Consider the following 21,284-nt stretch of genomic DNA (forward strand, 5'->3'; position numbering starts at 1 on the left):
CATGGAGGTGGTAGCATCATGATGGTAATACCCTCCCTACAGTGAAGCACGGAGGTGGTAGCATCATGATGATGCTAATACCCTCCCTACAGTGAAGCAGGGAGGTGGTAGCATCATGATGGTAATACCCTCCCTACAGTGAAGCACGGAGGTGGTATGATATCGGGAAGTTTCTCGCTCTTTCCGCAGCAGCAAAAACGTTTGTCCTTCCGGGTTACTGAATGGAGATTGAAGGGAAATATTTTATTCATTTGAAAATCTACATGATAAAATGTGCAAAAAGTGAACGGGTCTTCATATTTTCTGACTTCACGGTACGTCGCGCTACATCGGTCGAACCGACTTTAGTTTTTCAACCTGGAAAAAAACAAAAACTCATCACACAAGTCGTAACGTTTGAAGATCGTTGCGATGAATGAAAAGTTAAGGCGGAGGAAGTGCTCTTGCATCTGCCGTTGCTTTTAATGCTGAAAATTCATCCAGTCACATGGAAGAGACACAACAAGCACTGAACTACGTCTGTGACTCACCAGCTGGAAATAAAGTCTCTGAAAACACGTTGGTTCCTTTTTCCAGATGGGTCGATCGTTAACTTACAAATAACAATAACTTTCTCTGCTTTTATTATTATTATTGTTATTATTATTATGATCATCTTTCTCTAAACAACTTGAAAGCATAAAAAATAATGATGCAAGAGCAAAACAGTATGTTGTGCCCAGACGGTCCTGGCGAGGAGAACATAAGTTAACGGGCCGAAGTCGTGAGTGAAACAGTAAATTACAAAGGCAGCGGAGGAGCTCCAGTATGTACAGTCTTCATCGGTACAAAGTTAAAGGTGTGGTTCGATGTCTGTGGGGTCCTGGAGGGAGTCGGGGGGGCACGGCGAAGTGAAACCAGCAACGTACAGTCAGGCTCCGCCCCCTCCTCCTCCTCCTCCGAGTGAGGGGGAGGAGGAGGGGGCGGAGAAGGGGAGGGGGAGGGCGGGGTCGTCTCAGGGGCTGAGGGGCGTCCGGCCCTTCGACCCAGATGTCTCTTCGATCTCGGGCTCCTCTGGGCGGCGGGGCGGAGCCTCGGGGCGGAGGGGCGGAGCCTCGACCCGGCCGGGCTCCTTCCGCTCCACCTCCTGCTGCGCCTGGATCTTCAGGATGAGCTCCTTGATCTCCTGCCGCTTCGTCTTCATCCTCTGCTGAGGAAACCAGTCCGACAGGTTCACCGGCAGGTGGAAGCTGGGAATCGGGTTCTGCATTCAACGAGAAATAAAAGACGATCATCAACGTTTTACTTTGTCATCGAACCGGGAATGTACGGAAGTCCAAAAGGGACAAAATTCTAAAATAAAAGACGATATTGAGTCGCATAAAAAGACCAAAACTAAATATTCCTCTGAGCCAGAAACCTCCATTGTTGTCAAAAATTATTCATGGTTAATAATACATTTTATGTATTTACCGTAAACACGCTCTAAATGTGGATTAATCCGCCGCGGAAAATAGTCGCTCCCTAAATTTTAGGAAGTTTTGAGCCTTTAATTTTTTTTAAATATATAACTAATATATGTGACTTGTTTTATTTCTTTTTTAAGATTTCCATATGGTAGAGAACTCAGAAAAGAGAGATTCACAAACACTGCTGGTTTTGGTCTTTTTATGGGATTTGCTAAGAAAAACACAATAACTTCAAGACATAAAAACAAAACACTTTATTGTTAACAAATGAAATATAATAAAGATTTGTGAGATAACCTTCAGAAAACAGCAGCAATAATTACGTGTTTATTGTGTTAAAGAATTCATTCAATGTAAAAAATTTAAATATGAAAGTTTGGATGGTTTTTATCGTGTGTGCAGCTAAATAAATGTTATAAATATCAATCAATCAATGAAAATATATGATTGAAAAAAAAGAGAAGATTGAGAAGAAGAGCTGGTAAAACCACAGAAGAAGTGAAGTGAAGTTTTATTGGTTGAGGATGTTTCTCACCTCGAAGAAGCTCTCCACATACTGCAGGACGTAAACTCCGCAGTCGCTGAAGTTGTCCTGCTGAGGCACTCGTGGGCTGGAGCCCCTCGTCACGTCCTTCCCGAAACTCCGCTGGCTCCCTTTACGCACCTCCCACTCCACCTCCAGGTACCTAAAACAAACGCACACTCAGTCACACACCAGCTGCACGGATTAATAATATAAAAAATTAAAAACACCTAATCAAAATGAAACAGCGAGTTTTTGATCTAAAAAAAATCTGCATTCATGTTGATCTCACTGAGACGTTTCTACTTTAATAATTACACAGAACTGAAAACATTTAAAGGATTTTTTTTTTTGATTCCAGATGGACTCTGGTTACAGTTTGTTTCAGAGTAAACTTAATAAAATCAGATCAATCGTCATATTTATTCGTTTGGTGTCATCCTCAGAGTCACAAACTACAAACTACAGACAAACTACAGTCAAAAATGTTTCACTTTCAAAAGTTCATATTTTATCTGCCTTGTCTGGTTTTAATTTCCTTTTTGATTTTTGCCACTTTGAATCCATAATTTTTCTGGAGAATTAGATTTATGTCTTTTGGTGCTTTTATAAAGAGTTCTGAAATATCTGCTTGTGAGTATTTTGTTTTTTTCGTGTCGTTTTTTCATCACTCCCTCGGCTCTGTAAAGACTTCAAGACTTCGCACAGACGTTTTAAAATCAGATTTACACCTTTTAAGGAATCGTGGAAAACCTTGAGAGTTAAAACATGACATAGAAACTGTTTTTATAAAGACACAAATCAACAACTGCTGTAAATAACCTGACAAATAAATGAAATGTAAAGTTTGACGTGCAGCAGACACTCACTCTCTGAGCGTCTTCACCACGGCCGAGCGGGCCGGACCGCGCAGGGAGTCCATGATGAGAATACACGGCCTGAAACGGAGCGAGAGGAGAACACATCGTCACCCACAACACTTCCTGCTTGTTCCCGGCGGAGCAGCGGCTCCCCCTGCAGGTGGACACGCAGCGCTGCAATCACACTCACTGTCTGCAGAGGCTCGGCTTGGAGGCCACGGCCGAGGTGTCGGAGGAGGGGGGGGGGGTCTTCGGCCAGAGCCCCGTCGTCGCTGCACTCGTCCTGCACAGGTACACACACACACTCAGTGATTGGCTGATGACGGAGAGACAGGAAGTAAGAGGCAGACAGGAAGGGGCGGAGTACCTGACAGGAGCTCTGGTCGTCAGAGAAGGTGAAGGCGTCTTCTTTCACTGAACCGTAACACACACTGATTCTGTGCAACTCGCCTGGAAAACACACAAACAAACACATCAATAACAAACAAACAAACACATCAATAACAAACAAACACATCAATAACACAAACAAACACATCAATAACACAAACAAACACATCAATAACAAACAAACACATCAATAACAAACAAACACATCAATAACAAACAAACACATCAATAACACAAACAAACACATCAATAACACACAAACACATCAATAACACACAAACACATCAATAACACAAACACATCAATAACACAAACAAACACACCAATAACACACAAACACATCAATAACACAAACAAACACATCAATAACAAACAAACACATCAATAACACAAACACATCAATAACACAAACAAACACACCAATAACACACAAACACATCAATAACACAAACAAACACATCAATAACAAACAAACACATCAAGAACACAAACAAACACATCAATAACAAACAAACACATCAATAACACAAACAAACACATCAATAACAAACAAACACATCAAGAACACAAACAAACACATCAATAACACACACAAACAAATCAATAACAAACAAACACATCAATAACACACAAACACATCAATAACACAAACAAACACATCAATAACACACACAAACACATCAATAACAAACAAACACATCAATAACACACAAACACATCAATAACACAAACAAACACATCAAGAACACACACAAACACATCAATAACAAACAAACACATCAATAACACACAAACACATCAATAACACAAACAAACACATCAATAACAAACAAACACATCAAGAACACAAACAAACACATCAATAACACACACAAACACATCAATAACAAACAAACACATCAATAACACACAAACACATCAATAACACAAACAAACACATCAATAACACACACAAACACATCAATAACAAACAAACACATCAATAACAAACAAACACATCAATAACAAACAAACACATCAATAACAAACAAACACATCAATAACACAAACAAACACACCAATAACACAAACACATCAATAACACAAACAAACACATCAATAACAAACAAACACATCAAGAACACAAACAAACACATCAAGAACAAACAAACACATCAAGAACACAAACAAACACATCAATAACAAACAAACACATCAATAACACAAACAAACACATCAATAACAAACAAACACATCAAGAACACAAACAAACACATCAATAACACACACAAACACATCAATAACAAACAAACACATCAATAACACACAAACACATCAATAACACAAACAAACACACCAATAACACACAAACACATCAAGAACACAAACAAACACATCAAGAACACAAACAAACACATCAATAACACAAACAAACACATCAAGAACACAAACAAACACACCAATAACACAAACACATCAATAACAAACAAACACATCAATAACAAACAAACACATCAACAACACAAACAAACATAAATAACACAAACAAACACATAAATAACACACAAACAAACATCAATAACACAAACAAACATCAATAACACTCAGGTTTCCTTCCTCAGATGGTTATTTGATCTTTTACATCTGAACATGAAACTCTTATGTGGAGTCAATAAATTTAAAATAATGAAATTAAAATCTGATAAAAAAACGGTTTAAAAGTTAAAATATGTGAGAAAACTGATGAATGTGATTACTGCAGCACAGAAACACTTCACGCTCCTAATTTTATTTCTAGTTTAGTGATTAGTTTGTTCAGGATTTTCACATTTTAATCTATTACAGACGCAAACAATGACCGTTTTAAAAGCTAAAGCCAATTAGGGGGTCACATTAAAGTGGCTCAGACCGACTCTCATTTCAAAGCATTTTTCTTTCGATAGTTATTAAAGTCTCAGTGGACAAATTAAAGGCTCTTTGATACGAACGCTGCTGCTCATATTTGGAAGTTAACGAGATTTGAAGGTTTCTAGAAAGCCGTGATGTGACCGAAGATCGTTCCTCCAAACAGAAAACATGCTGCTGATAAAGTGAATCTCTGGAATTCAAACTGGTGCAAATAAAAAAACTAAGAGTTTGATTGTTCATCTTTCGGTCCGGTCTGAGGTCCAGAGGTTTTGGAGCATTAACTGTGTAACTCAGATATAAAAACACTCTTAAATACGTCTTCCCCGCGGCGCCGTGTCGACTCACTCGTGTAGTGCTGCTCCGGGTCGGCCCGGCCGTTGGTGGGCGGGTCCGGACCCCCCTCTGTGAAGTGGTCGCCGTTGGTCGGAGCCTCCGCGGACCCGTCGGGCCCTCCGGGGGACGGCTGCTCCGAGGAGCTGTCCAGCTCGTCTCCGTCGGGGGACAGCGGACGGCAGTGGTCCGCGATGGGCTCCTCGGGCTGGAGGTCCGGCGCCGAGGCGGGAAACGGGCCGGGGTACAGCGGGTTCTGCTCGAACACCGGACCCTCGAGGCCCGGGAAGCAGATGACCGCCAAGTACCAGTGAGCTCTGACCAGAAAGAGTTTAAAAAGGACACAAATCAAGTTCCTGGAATCATTTAGGGGACTTTTAAGAGATCATTACAGCTTTCCCAAAATAAGTCGAGTATAATTTGCTTCCTCAGTCTCAAGCCACGCTAGTAGCTTTGTGAGAGCTATATGCTAACATTAGCATGCTAACAAGGTCACAATGCCAATGCTAAAATTCACCATAAAGTGTATTAAGAATTGAGAATTAGCACTGAACACAAAGTATTGGACGAATTCTAATTTCTACCAGAAGGTGGCGCCGCAGGAAAAGGTGAAGGATCACCAAAATGACTGAAACTTATCATGAGGGGATCACGAACATCTGCACCAAAGTTCAAACCAATCCATCCAAAAGGTGTCGAGATATTTGGATTCAAAATGTCAACCTCGTCAGATTCACCCTCTGGAGACCACGAACGAGATATTTTATCCAACTCACGACTCGTTGATGGGAACGAAGATGAAGTCCTTCTGGAACAGATCCACGTGCCGAGTCCACGTCTTCACCCGGTTGTGCTTTCGTTTCTGGATCCTGAGAAACCAAAACGAAGTTGAAGTTGAAGTTGAGCAGTGAAACTCTGTAAAAACGTGATTGGCCGTAACCGTGGAAACTCACGGCAGGTTGGCGGCGTCGGGGACGTTCCTGCGCTCTCTCTGGTTCAGACGCTTGTAGAAGAAGGAGCTGAACACGTGGATTCTTTGTGCGTCTTCTTTTTTCAATTTCTCTAAAACTAAATATCTGAAACACAATAAAAAACAATGTCAGAAACCGATCGACACGATTTCACTCTGAAAAATAAAATGAATGACAGAAGGACTTACTTTAAATAAAAGTCTATGATGACGTCGTTGAGGAATTCTCCATCGTTAAGGCAGTGGAGGTCTTCGTTGGTGACTGATATGCCACCTTTGGCTGGAGGAGGCGGATACACCATCAACCTGGAGGACAAGCATCCAGCGGTCACCACGGCAACGGTTACTTTCTACCACCTGATGCTTCAGTACTCTTGTAAAACTTTATTGTACGCTTTGTTGTTTCCACCGGTCGTGAAGGTTTGTTGAACACCGAAGGTACGAAAACGCTTCACAATGTCCACGAACCCTAACGTTAGCTTCTCTATGCTAACGTAGCAGCTGATGTTCTTTATTAAAGTCGCGACAGCTCCTGATACGAGACGGTTGAAGTCACTCACTTGACGATCGGTCCGGAGAAGGTGGGCTGGAGGTCGGTCATGTCCTCGTCGTCGTCTTCAAAGTAGTTGCCGGCGTGCTGGCGGGTGGCCATCCGCGTGCGTACGGCCACGGTGACGGGCGTTCCCGCGGCGACCTGCGTGGTTACCGGGGAGACCAGTTTCCCCTGCAGAGAGACGGGAAGTAAAGAAAACGTTACGCTGGGAATTTTCTCACCAAATTCTTTCAACGTGGAAGAATGGTGGCAAGTTTGGCGACAAATAAAAATGAAGACCATCACTTGAAGAGACGCGTTTCCACGGTTTCTCTTTTGTTTCGTTACATTCATGGTTCAATTTTTTGCAATTAAAATATACTTCAAACTTAAATTCTTCCAGTCGGCGTCCGTTCTTTGCTGGAGTTAATGGAAAAATGAGCGGTCATGTCTTCAGAAAACTCAAACGTACACCCACGTTTCCATGGCAACAACCAGCAACAGCCACTCACTAATTTTACGAACCAAATACTTTTTTATCACCCCGTGTAAACAAAGTTCCTCCTTAACTTCATTTTCGGGGGTTTTCCCAAAACGTCCACCATATTTTGGCTTCACTTCATCAGTGGAACAAAGCGGTTCATCTTCAGATAGTCGTGGTATGAAACATTTAAGGTGTCTTAAACAAGACTACTAATAAATGAAGACCATTAGATTGAGTGTTATATGTTTTTTGGACTCAAAACCTTTGAAAAAAAAAAGAAGAACTCTTCTTTTTTTTTCTTTTTTAATCACAATTGTCCTTTTGAGCTGCAAACACAAAAACTCGGATCTCCTGGATTCATCAAACAGCTGCAGAGACGTGAACTACGAGTCAGCTGACGGAACATAAACACCCACCTTCTCCTCCTTCTGCCTCGTGGCCTTGTTGTAGTTCACCAGCCGGATGTTGGCCTCCTCGAAGGTCAGCTTGGCCGGGAAGTTGCTGAGGTTGTTGGTCCTCCCGATGACGCCCAGGATGTCCTCCAGGATCATCTGCTCCTTCATCGCCAGCCCGTTCTCGAAGATCAGCACGATGTACTTCTCGTCCACCTCTGACGGCAGCGAAGACGAGAGACGCTTCGACTCAGACGTTTCATTGTGTGACAGATTCAATTTAAAGTCGACCTTTAACTGTGCGACTCCTGTTTGATTGGACTTTCTGGGATTTACGCTTTGAAGCCTTTTTATTCATTCTCAGCTATTTTATCGAGTTTATTATTATTTTTAAAATATTTTTTAATGATTGAGTACACGAGTCACAAATAGTTTCACTGTTTACAACTGTGTTGCCATCATGTGTGAAGGAGTGTAAACGTGTACAAATTCAACTGACTGCAGGTCGAAGATAAAAACTGTGTTTAACATCCGTCACTTCACTCCTGTACGGTGAGAGAAAAGTGCTGACTCGGTAGTTTTTTTGTTTGTTTTTGTTTTCCGCGGTGTACTCACGGTCGCCGCTGCAGTCGTACCACAGGCTGCCGTTCTCCCTCGACATGTCGAGCTGCGTGCGGAGGCGGAGACACTCCGACGGGCTCGTCTGGAAGAACAGGACGGGAAGTTTCCGGACGCTACACCACTCGCAGCTGATGAGCTCCGACGCCTGCAGGCAGACCTTCTCCAGGGTGCCGCGCTCCGGACCTGACGGCAGCACACACACACACACACACACACACACACACACACACACACACACACACACACACACACACACACACACACACACACACACACACACATCAGAAATAACTCCAGAGAAGCTGATTTCAGAGCTCGGTGACGAGCAGGTCGGCTGCAGCGTCTCACCTTCAGTTTCCAGCTGGATGTGATCGACGGAAAACTGAAAACACAGAAGAACAAAGAATTTATCACTGAGAACAAACAGCACACATTTAACTGTTCATAAAGCTGTTATTTATGGTTTTAATACAGATTAATTCAATTTTTTTTTTTAAAATAAAGACACCTGTCGTGTTTGACTAATTAATTTATTAAAGCTGCTTTTAATAAAAACTCAACAGCAGTTTTAAAAAAAATGGAATAAACCTTCACTTCCTGTGAAGGCTTTAATTTTGAAAGACCTGCAGGAAGTGCTGAGGTGGAGTCAGCGAGGTAAAAAGTTCACAGCACGTTATAAAGCCCTCCAAATACAGACTTCCCTGATTTTAAATGATCCACTCTACATAATAATATCAGACATAATGATATATAATATGTGTATTATTTTGACTCACGACGACGGGCTTGGTCACCATCCTGCGCAGCGTCCCGACTCTCACGCTCCGACACTCCAGGATGATGCTGTCGCACTTCGTCGACATGAACTTTGGCTTCTTCGGCCGCGGAGAAAACTGCTCGGGGGGCTGATTTCCAAACTGGGAACAGACGAGAAGGTTTTTTATTTACTTCACTGAACAATCAAATACACTGACATCACTTCCTGTTTCTTCCCACCTGGTCCTTCATGCGGGCTCTCCGCGGTATCGTGATCTTCATGTTGACGTCCTCGAAGAACTCGGCGCTCAGCTCGTCCTGCTGCGGCTCTCCGGCGCTCTTCACCGCCGCCTCCACTCGGCCTCCGGAGGGCGCCGGGGAGGAGTGGGCGGAGTCGGCGGGTCGAGGGGACACGCTGTCCAGTCGGTTGACGCTGCCCGTGCTGGCGTTGTCGGCCTCGTCGTCGTCGTCGTCGCTGGACAGGACGACTGAGAGGGAGTCGTCACACACGGACGTTTAAATACGCTGTCGTTTGATGGATTTTCTTCTCAGAAATTTATTTAAATTAAATGATGAGCTCAGTTTTCATCAGACGTGTTTCCAGATGCAAAACCGGAACGATTTCTTAAGGGATGTTTCTACCGAGGTCACGTTCAGACTGACAGCCGAAGCTCATCACTTGTTATATTCAGAATGAATCCGAAGGATTTTTGACATAAAAAAAACAAAAAACACATGAAATATGCAGTGGGTGGATAAATACAGAATATTCCTGGTGTTTATTGGTCCTTGAATGTGTCACCGAGACAGGAAGCGAGAGGACAGTTTAATCGGGTTGACGTGAAGCACGTGACGGTGATGAACGCAGTGCTGCCCTCTACAGGTCAGTCACACCATCGTCTCACTTTAATAAAACCCTCCGTCTGAAAACACGGTCCAGAACTCAGACGGTTCTGCACTTCGTCTCCGCCGGCTGAAATACCCGCCGCCAGGAGACAAACAAACCGCCCACTCCACATCTAGACACTTCACAGAGCCGAGCGGGAGTCTGAACTCACCGAGCCGCCGTGACATTAAAGATATCCGAGCGGCTGCTGATGTTAGAGGAGACATTTTAAAAGCAGACCGAGGAGGACGGCAGCCACCAGATACCACGAACACTCAGCGGCACGTGGCAGGAGGACGAACCAGCAGCTCATCTCACTCTTTACCCGACAAAGGTGCGACTTCAGGGAAGCATTTAGGCCGTCGTCATCTTTGGGGGTTTTGTGGAGCAGGAAGTGACCATATTTGGACGAGCTGGGGGAGGAGCCAGCGGTGGATCCGACCGATCTGATCGGAAGCCTGACGATACTACGTCCCGCCCACCGATAGCTGTAACCTGACTGCACCACAGGCCTGTCAATCAAACAGACACAGAGAACGAAGCACTTCTTTTACTCACTGGGGTCGTTGAGTTCGTGCCGCTGGGCCGCCGCCGTCCGCTTCCCTTTGGGCGGGTTCCTCACTCCGCAGCAGCTGGATGTCCCGGCCGGGTTGTTGAGCGGCAGCAGCGTCCCCCTGGTGTTGGAGATCCGTATGGGCAGCGTCTCCCCGCGCGGCGGCGCCGCCCTCACGGTGGTGGCCGGTTTGTAGAAGTTCTGCTGCGGGCTGTTGGGCCCGGCGGAGGGCTGAGACCGGATGGGGGGGCGGGGGGTCGGCGACGACAGCGTGGCCTGCTGGCAGGGCAGCAGCGCCGGGCTGCTCTCGCAGCTCGGACACTTGGCGGCGTCCTCGCTCGGCTTGTTGCACTTCACACACACCGTCTTGTAGAAGGTCGGCCGGAACTAACGGAGCAACAAAAACTCGTTAATGACGCCGAAAAACAGAAACGTGTGACGTCATCGCCTCATAAAGGTGTTAAAGCTTCCACACAAACAGATACGTGCAGGCATCAGGTGCATTCTGGGTAATGAAGTCCAGCCTACCTCCGGTGCTTTGACCTGCGACTGAAGACTGCAGAAGTCCTCCAGCGGTTTCCTCTTCTGCTGGACGCGACGTTTGATGTTCAGCGTCTCCGCCTCTGAAGGATCAAACCATCGACACAAAACGACTCGTTTAAGGATTTTATTACGATTCATTCAGAGTTCCACTTTTCAGAGAAATCTTCCGTTTCATGACAGGAAGTGACGCGACCGTTTTTATTTACCCGTGATCTCCGGACAGGTGAGGACGATGCTGTCCACTTCGACAGCCTGCTGCGTGGTGGAGAAGTCGTTTCTGAAGAGACGACAAAGCGTTCGGTCAGAGAGAAACTTCATCCAACAGCAGTACGGAGGAACGTTTCATCACTTTATTTCACTTTCAAAGTTTTACATTTTGCATTTAATGTGAAACTTAAAGACGGAAGAAGTTTTCAATGATTTCCTGATGAGACTTCAAGCTATTGAACACATTTGTGCCCGATTCAAACCAAATCTACACATTTTAAGGGCTTTTAGGACACGAATCTGTTGATGTGTTGTTGTTGTTGTGTTGTTGTTATCAGTTTATTGTTGTTGTTATCAGTTTATTGTTGTTGTTGTCGGTTTGCCGCTGTTGTTGTTTGTGTTGTTGTTTCCATTTCAGCTTGAAAACCCAAACATGAATCCAGACGGGGTTTCAGGAGTAGACGTGAAGGAGGAGCTCCTCCGTCGAACCGTGTCAGCGTGCAGGTGCGTCCACACCTGAAGCTCCTCCCACTTTATTCTCTCACTTCCTCAAACAGTCGCGGCGACGCCTGGACTTCATTTTACACAGTGAAACAACACACGATGGACGAGACGAGTCCTCGCTGAGAAAACATGACGGTGTGTCTGCAGACATGAGGAGGGGCGTGAAACTCTCGGGATCAAAGTCTTACCTTTCCTTCAGATCGAGGCTGCGTGAAGACGACAATCAGAAGAGAAACATCTTAACAGCCGGAGATTCAACCAAACCGATTCCATTTTAACAGAAGACTCTAATCTGTCGTCTGCAAACGGAACGAAGTTCATCTTCACATTTAAATTGCTTTCACGTCTGCAGAAGAATATCTGACATGCAGCAGATACGAGCTTCCAGGAAACACTCGTTGAAGAGTTTCCCAAAATGAAAATGAGCTGAAATATGATCTTCGGTTGTCTGAACCGAGTTCACTCATCGATGTCACGCAGGTCGTTCACACGTTTCCAGAACACGACGTCCATGTTTTTAAATCCAGTTTGACTTCTACTTTCTCAGATTAAAATGATTTCCATCGTCCGTTACAAAGAATAAATAAATGTGCTTAGAAATCACCAGATTTTTTATTTTATTTTTTAAATCGCTGTTTTTAAGTGCAGAACTTCACGTGTTTCAGATTTCCTTCGGTTGTAAAACATTCCTCCGATGGCGAGTGTGTCGCTAACAGCTGATTCTGCACACGCATGTAAACACGCATGTAAACACTCACTGAATCACGGCAACGCGTCTTCCTGTTTAGAACCCAGATAACGATGCATGATGGGAAGTGTAGTTGTGGAGCCGCTGGGTTTCCTTCTCACTGACCTTTGACCTGGTTTCCTGATGGCTGAGGGCATCTCTGCGTGCTGGAAGTGTCGTCCCTGCAGAACGACGCCCTGCGACGGGGCGGGCCGGATGATGAAGTAGTTGTTTCTGCTGGCCACCGGGGGCGACGTCGCCTCACTGTGGGAGGGGGAGGAGCCACAGGATCACGGTTACATCATGAGCTCAGCAGATTTTCCTCTATAAACACGTTTCTATCTGTTATGAACCTTTAAACTTAGTGTCTGGATCTACTTTCTACTTTATTATCCGACTGATTCAGCACTAATTGTTGTTGATTTATTTGATTTTATTGAACGATTTGTTGCTCGTACAACAACTGCCGTCACAGCTGTGTTAGCAGCACACAGGTAAAAAAAGAGAGGCAAATAATTGTAATAAGTGTTTTCACTTCAGCTGTAAACAGGTGTAAACAGCTGTAAACAGGTGTAAACAGCTGTAAACAGGAAGTACCTGAGCTTCTTGGGTCCGATCCGGCTCAGAGGCCTGATGTGGTTGTTCGGCCGGTTTTCATACGTCCTCAAAGAGTCGGAGGACGAGAAGTGACGAAGAGCCGGAGACTGGAGACATCACACACACACACACACACACACACACACACACACACACACACACATTAAGAAAACAAAGAGAGGGGTCATCAGTCACAGATAAATATTCAGGAACAATCAGAGGTCGTCAACAATAACAACAACAACAGATGAAGATGAGCCATTCAGAGAGACAGGAAGTGAGGTGGGGGGGGGGGGGTACCTTTTTCTCCTCGGGGGAGGTCGGCTGCTGCCGGTCCATCTCCTCCATGCTCACCAAACTGAGAGGAAGAGGATTAGAGGAAGAGGAGAGGAAGGTTAAAATCATGTGTTCACTCAGTTTCAGAACATTTTAATGTTTCATGGAGTTTAATGAGTGTTTGTGTGTCCGTGTGATAAAATAACACGTCTGTACGTTAACAAAATCACATGTAGGGTTTGACCGATATATTTTTTTTTTTTATAATTTCAGTCCTGAATATTCCAACAGTAAAATGAATCATAAACTATATTAATAATCCTGACACATTTTTCAAACATAAACACACAAAACGAGCTCATTTCAGTTTTTGTCCTTTTTCACGTGATAATTATTCATTTAGGCTTCAAGAAAATAAATAAAAAATGGAAACAGATCTCGTGAATAAACGAAATATCTGAGAAGTTTCACTGGAAGGACGAAATATAGACGAAAACATAATTCATATTTATCCGTTTGACTGGTGCTTTTTTAATTGTTTAGTGACTCTTCTTCTGTAGTTGTTTAACAGCGCTGACGAGAGAATCAGCGCCACCTGCTGTTCATCTCCATAAATAACTACTTGTGCAGATTATTTTTGCAGATTTTCTTGAAATTTTTATAAAATCTGCTCAACGTTTGGACAGAAACCTAAATCAGTAACTTATTTCTGCTAAAAGTTAAATTATTTAAGTAATTTGGAGAAAACATTTTGATCACAGCTTCTGAAATGTGATACATTTTCTTATAAACTTTGTTTTTTGGACATCAGCTGAGACTCAGATACAGAAAATACTCATCAGCTGAAGATTAAACTTAAATGAAGCTGCAGGTGCGTCTCCTGAACATATCGGTCCGACCCGAGCATGCAGGAGGATTAGCAGTGGAGGACATGAGCCTGTGCTGCTGCTCAGGTGGAGGTGGAGGATGTGGAGGTGGAGGTGGAGGTAGATGTGGATGCAGTGCAGCTCTGAGAAGGAGGGCTGGAGAAGTGCTTACTCATGTCTCCTCTCCACTTCACTGTCACCAGGAAGAGAGAAGCTCCAGCTGGGCTTGTAGCCTCCATCTCGGCGGCTCTCTGATCTTTCCAGCGCTTGAATCGGACAATAAAACCAGACTCACGTCAGTGCAGGACGACAACAGGACCGACACACCAACACACAGGCATCAGCTGATCACAGGCAGCCGCTGGTTATTAACAGCTGCAAACATGTCCACATGTACACTCATGTCACCTTCCATCAAAAGCAGCATATTAATTTGATTTCTTTTCAGATTTAAATCATTTTGTTTGGAAGTTCTGGTCAATAAGAATGTGGTAAATAAATATAACTATTTGTGACATGAGAGTAGGTCAACAAGTGCTGTTATGTTTCTTAAATTTCAGAGCATCATTCAGTGTCCTGGAGGTCGGACACTATTTACTATTTTTGGAGCCGACCTCTAGTGGCACTCGGTGGTATTGCAGATTAAAACACTTCTGCATCAGAATCATTTTACAGACCTGAAGCTACGAACTCTTTTATATCCAGTCTGTAGTTTTATATCCAGTCTGTAGTTTTATATCCAGACTGTAGTTTTATATCCAGTCTGTAGTTTAATATCCAGTCTGTAGTTTAACATCCAGTCCGTAGTTTAATATCCAGTCTGTAGTTTAATATCCAGTCTGTAGTTTAATATCCAGACTGTAGTTTTATATCCAGACTGTAGTTTTATATCCAGTCTGTAGTTTAATATCCAGTCTGTAGTTTAACATCCAGTCCGTAGTTTAATATCCAGTCCGTAGTTTAATATCCAGTCTGTAGTTTAATATCCAGTCTGTAGTTTTATATCCAGTCTGTAGTTTAATATCCAGTCTGTAGTTTAACATCCAGTCCGTAGTTTAATATCCAGTCCGTTGTTTTATATCCAGTCTGTAGTTTTATATCCAGTCTGTAGTTTAATATCCAGTCCGTGGCTTAATATCCAGTCTGTGGTTTAATATCCAGTCTGTAGTTTAACATCCAGTCTGTAGTTTAATATCCAGTCTGTAGTTTTATATCCAGTCTGTAGTTTAATATCCAGTCTGTAGTTTAACATCCGGTCTGTAGTTTAATATCCGGTCTGTAGTTTAATATCCGGTCTGTGGTTTTATATCCGGTCTGTGGTTTTATATTCGGTCTGTTGTTTTATATTCGGTCTGTAGTTTAATATCCAGTCTGTAGTTTAATATCCAGTCTGTAGTTTTATATCCAGTCTGTAGTTTTATATCCAGTCTGTGTTTTAATATCCAGTCTGCAGTTTAATATCCAGTCTGTGGTTTAATATCCAGTCTGTAGTTTAATATCCAGTCTGTAGTTTAATATCCAGTCTGTAGTTTTATATCCAGTCTGTAGTTTTATATCCAGTCTGTGTTTTAATATCCAGTCTGCAGTTTAATATCCAGTCTGTGGTTTAATATCCAGTCTGTAGTTTAATATCCAGTCTGTGGTTCTGAGTTTTGTTCCTGAAGCTGTTATTAGGGAAATGTTGTTGTTGCAGAAAAGTGCTTTAAGAAAGACACAAATAACCGGAGAGGTCGTCCAGTAAAACAAAGTTTGCCCTGGAGTTCACGGAGCTGTTGGATAAAGAGGCGAAGAACTAAATTTGAGGTGAATTTGGAGGAAGACGCCAGCGGTTGGATTCCCAACATGTCCTCTACACTTGATGATGTTGACAGTCTGTTCTGCAGGTAAAAGCTTCATTACATGACAGAAGTATTTCATGTAGACTTGATGCCATCCTTTCCTTTATTTATTCCTCTCGTGCCTCCGAGTGGAAACGCGGCTCCACGTGTGGATTGATTAAAGCCTGCTGGTGCGTTCATGTGCAGCTCTATTGGTATAATGAGGCCCCTAAAGTGCCGGATGATAAAACATCTATTATCTCAACGCCGCTTTTCTCCCCTGAAATATAATCGTCTCCGTCGCTCTGCAGCGAGAACCTCGAACCGCCAAATCAGCAGCACGTAATGAAGTTAATCTGCCTCCGCCGGCCGACGGAGGGTCCGTGTGGACAGGAAGTCCGCGTCCTGACGGGGTAAACAAACCCTCGGTACTGACCGGAGGAGGCTGCAGGATCAGCGATGATTCAGACACCAAACACTGGCGCTGTTTTTATGGAGAACAAGGACCTGCTTCAGGGTTTAAAGATGAACTTTAGATCTTCATGCAGCCCAAGATCTGTCTCCTGCAACAAGAACTGGCATTTACATATCTCCTGACCTCCCCTGAACGCAGCATTCATGCAGTTTAGAGTTTTTTGGGGTCATTTTAGTGTTCCAGAGCCAGGTATTAAACTGGTCCCGCTGATAAATTACTAAAGAATAAACTGAGTTGTGGAGACATGGATGTGTTTATTGGCTGTTTTGTTCGGTCTGCTCCACCGAGACGTGTTCGCTGCCCACAGTCTGAACCGTTTGTTCATGCTTCAGTTTTGTGCAGCTCCTGTACGTCTCTACATCTCCGAAGGTATATAAAAAGATATATATGTGACTTTCACACCAACCGAGAACAAACACGATCCGCGGTGTCGTCGTCGCACAAACCGACAAAGAAAACATCTGCTGGATGTTGTTGAGAGTTCAACCGCAACATCCCGACTTCCTGTTTCTCCCTAAAAAAAAAAAAAAAAAAAAGAAATCAACAGAATTTTCTGAAGAGGATGAAAAACAAACCCAGAAAACAGCAAAGGGTTCCAACGTTTTACTGAAAAACGCAACCGGAAACGCCGATAAATGTAGAAATGTGTTTCAGTCGGAGGAGGAAACGTAATCAAACATCGTCACGGTAACGCAGGTGATCCGGCAGGTAAACAGCACTTAAGCCTGCGCGGAGCTCGTTCACGTCTCCTCCGGCGGAGCCGAGCTCTCCGACAGATCTGTGAATGACAACATTCAGACGTCTCCTTTTATCTGCTCCTCGAAGGCTTGAACAGAAATCTGTGATCGACAGCTACGAAACAGAACCGACAGACCGGATTCATCCGGACCGACGCGTCCGGCAGCTTCAACTCTCACCTGAAGCTCAAAGTCCAAAAGACACGAGTCGCCATCACAAACCATCAGAGAGGAGACGCAGCTCACCACCTCCATAACAAGCACCGGGTGGATCTGCCGACATGTCCGACCCTCTCCTGAGGCTTCTGGGTAAAGATGCAGACAACGAGCCGTCTACCTCGTCAGCTACGGGCTTGTCCAACAGGACAACAGGCCGAGCGGGCCCGATGACGCTTTCATGTTCCCCAAAATCAGATACGAGGACCAAAGGCCAGAAACAACATTGGATGGATGTGATCTTTGGGCCCACAGGAGGCACAACTCCAATTAACAGCCATGATGCTGTGGTGGAAATCACTGCATGGGCTCAGGAACACTCAGCTATAAGTGGGCAGGTTGAAGATTTTCTGTTCCCCAAAACTTGTACCCGAAGGTCTGATGTTCCTCTGCTCCAGTTTCAGGTCTGAAGTCCACCTCGAGACGACACTCGGGACATTTCCTCTTGAAGGTTGTTGCTTCCTGCAGACTCTGAACTTACTGATCATAAATCATATCTAGTTGCACATTACAAAAAAAGGTTTTGCATCTTAAACAGCTGACTGCTGCAGTTTCAAGTAAACATTGTGCATTTGATGAGGACTACTTTCAGCGGCGGATCAATCCACACGTGGCGCGCCAGTGGACGTTTACTAACTAATGTTTTGACATGATTTTCATGTTTATTGTGAGAAAACAACAGATTAACCTTTAAATATAAAAGGTTTTAAAATGATGATATTTCTCTCAGGAAGCTGTTTAAAAAGTGTTTGTTTTGCTGCTCAGGTTTCATATTATAATTCCAGATTTTAAAACATGATACATCCTTTAGGTCTGAGACACGGAGGGCTTCACCGCCCAACAACAACAACAACAACAACAACAACACAGACTCCGTTTTGTCCTCTTTCAGCATGTTTTCATTGCTCTGCTTCAGACACACTGAACCCAGAAAGGTCCTCTCCTGGGGGGGGGGGGGGGGGGGGGACCCCGCTGAGATGGTTTTAATCATCATTTAATCTATTTATTGACATTTCTAATCAAAGATCTTCCGTTTTAAAGGTGAACTTATGAGAACCAGAAGAACCAGTGAGTGTTTACGGGTTTCCTATTTCTTCCAGCGGGTATTTGAAGCTCTCCGGCGGCTGCCTGCATGTCTGCCCTCCCTCTCCGTGTTTTTGTTTGTTATTGACGTGTTTGTGCATCTTTCTGTGTTTCATGAACGTTTCGTTGCAGCGACAGGAAGGCCTCTCATAGCAGCCGTGCTAACGGCAGCGCTAACAGAGCTAGCTCCGGCTTCCCAGGACCAGGTTCCGTTTTTACACCGGCCGGACCGGAGCTCCCCGCCGGTGTCTGAGCTCCCCCTCCGGGCCCGGGCATGCGGCGCTGCCACCGGCCTGCCGGCGCTCATCCCCCTCCTCCTCCCCGCCTGTGTGTGAGGATGAGCGGTGGAAACAGCCAGCTTTGTGGGGCTAGCTAACGTTAGCCACACGCTCCGGAGCCGCTCGTACTGTGGACCGGTAATGTTCGGACACCAGCGGACCCGAAACGAGCCTCCGGCCGGGATCCGGCGGCTGAGAGCGGGTAAGAGGGCCGCGGGCCGCCCGGAGCAGCGCAGCGGAGTGTCACGGCTTACCTTCGAGGAAAGGGCTTCTCCTGTGGGCCATGTTTAGTCCATGATCCTCCTCACATCAGGTCGGTGCTCATCAGCGGCGCGTCGCTGCTCTGATCCGCCGACAGGACGACAGCCAGAAGTTCACCGACGACCGGACGTCCGGTGGCTTCGGCTTCAAAATAAAAGACTCCACACGGGCTTAAAACGCGATTACACAGGTCTTTACAGGACTAGTCCAGGTCAAGTTTCAAGTCTTTACAGAACTAGTCCAGGTCAAGTTTCAAGTCTTTGGAGAACTAGTCCAGGTCAAGTTTCAAGTCTTTGGAGAACTAGTCCAGGTCAAGTTTCAAGTCTTTACAGAACTAGTCCAGGTCAAGTTTCAAGTCTTTGGAGAACTAGTCCAGGTCAAGTTTCAAGTCATTAGAGAACTAGTCCAGGTCAAGTTTCAAGTCTTTACAGAACTAGTCCAGGTCAAGTTTCAAGTCTTTACAGAACTAGTCCAGGTCAAGTTTCAAGTCTTTGGAGAACTAGTCCAGGTCAAGTTTCAAGTCTTTGGAGAACTAGTCCAAGTCAAGTTTCAAGTCTTTGGAGAACTAGTCCAGGTCAAGTTTCAAGTCTTTACAGAACTAGTCCAGGTCAAGTTTCAAGTCTTTGGAGAACTAGTCCAGGTCAAGTTTCAAGTCATTAGAGAACTAGTCCAGGTCAAGTTTCAAGTCTTTACAGAACTAGTCCAGGTCAAGTTTCAAGTCTTTACAGAACTAGTCCAGGTCAAGTTTCAAGTCTTTGGAGAACTAGTCCAGGTCAAGTTTCAAGTCATTAGAGGACTAGTCCAGGTCAAGTTTCAAGTCATTAGAGGACTAGTCCAGGTCAAGTTTCAAGTCTTTACAGAACTAGTCCAGGTCAAGTTTCAAGTCTTTGGAGAACTAATCCAGGTCAAGTTTCAAGTCTTTACAGAACTAGTCCAAGTCAAGTTTCAAGTCATTAGAGGACTAGTCCAGGTCAAGTTTCAAGTCATTGGAGAACTAGTCTAGGTAAAGTTTCAAGTCATTGGAGGACTAGTCCAAGTCAAATTTCAAGTCTTTACAGAACTAGTCCAGGTCAAGTTTCAAGTCTTTACAGAACTAGTCCAGGTCAAGTTTCAAGTCTTTGGAGAACTAGTCCAGGTCAAGTTTCAAGTCATTAGAGGACTAGTCCAGGTCAAGTTTCAAGTCTTTACAGAATCAGTCCAGGTCAAGTTTCAAGTCTTTGGAGAACTAATCCAGGTCAAATTTCAAGTCTTTACAGAACTAGTCCAAGTCAAGTTTCAAGTCTTTACAGAACTAGTCCAGGTCAAGTTTCAAGTCTTTGGAGAACTAGTCCAGGTCAAGTTTCAAGTCTTTGGAGAACTAGTCCAGGTCAAGTTTCAAGTCATTAGAGGACTAGTCCAGGTCAAGTTTCAAGTCTTTACAGAACCAGTCCAGGTCAAGTTTCAAGTCATTAGAGGACTAGTCCAGGTCAAGTTTCAAGTCTTTGGAGAACTAGTCCAAGTCAAGTTTCAAGTCTTTACAGAACTAGTCCAGGTCAAGTTTCAAGTCTTTGGAGAACTAATCCAGGTCAAGTTTCAAGTCTTTACAGAACTAGTCCAAGTCAAGTTTCAAGTCATTAGAGGACTAGTCCAGGTCAAGTTTCAAGTCATTGGAGAACTAGTCCAGGTCAAGTTTCAAGTCTCTGGAGGACTAGTCCAGGTCAAGTTTCAAGTCATTAGAGGACTAGTCCAGGTCAAGTTTCAAGTCTCTGGAGGACTCGTCCAGGTCAAGTTTCAAGTCTCTGGAGGACTAGTCCAGGTCAAGTTTCAAGTCATTGGAGGACTAGTCCAAGTCAAGTTTTAAGTCTTTAAAGGACTAGTCCAGGTCAAGTTTCAAGTCTTTAGAGCACTAGTCCAAGTCAAGTTTCAAGTCTTTAAAGGACTAGTCCAAGTCAAGTTTTAAGTCTCTGGAGGACTAGTCCAAGTCAAGTTTCAAGTCTCTAGAGGACTACTCCAAGTCAAGTTTCAAGTCTTTAAAGGACTATTTCAAGTCAAGTTTCAAGTCTTTACAGAACTAGTCCAAGTCAAG

The 21,284-nt window shown here is 44.2% G+C and overlaps 1 protein-coding gene across 1 annotated transcript; it reads right to left on the reverse strand.

Moving 5' to 3' along the window:
• Positions 1-224: 224 nt before the first annotated feature.
• Positions 225-19,314, reverse strand: senp6a (SUMO specific peptidase 6a). The gene is given in 25 exon segments (XM_069177490.1): positions 225-1,243; positions 1,984-2,134; positions 2,841-2,909; positions 3,022-3,074; positions 3,076-3,114; positions 3,199-3,281; positions 5,454-5,755; positions 6,215-6,307; positions 6,392-6,514; positions 6,598-6,714; positions 6,969-7,132; positions 7,841-8,034; positions 8,432-8,620; positions 8,786-8,819; positions 9,214-9,354; positions 9,434-9,681; positions 10,638-11,019; positions 11,161-11,255; positions 11,382-11,452; positions 12,075-12,092; positions 12,740-12,877; positions 13,211-13,317; positions 13,511-13,568; positions 14,525-14,618; positions 19,213-19,314. Coding segments are annotated over 25 exon segments (3,243 nt in total). The 5' UTR covers positions 19,244-19,314; the 3' UTR covers positions 225-994.
• Positions 19,315-21,284: the final 1,970 nt, after the last annotated feature.

This window comes from Embiotoca jacksoni, unplaced genomic scaffold (genome assembly GCF_022577435.1).
Source record: "Embiotoca jacksoni isolate LCO1_2020_lvr unplaced genomic scaffold, fEmbJac1.0.p SCAF_73, whole genome shotgun sequence".
NCBI classification, from domain to species: domain Eukaryota; kingdom Metazoa; phylum Chordata; class Actinopteri; family Embiotocidae; genus Embiotoca; species Embiotoca jacksoni.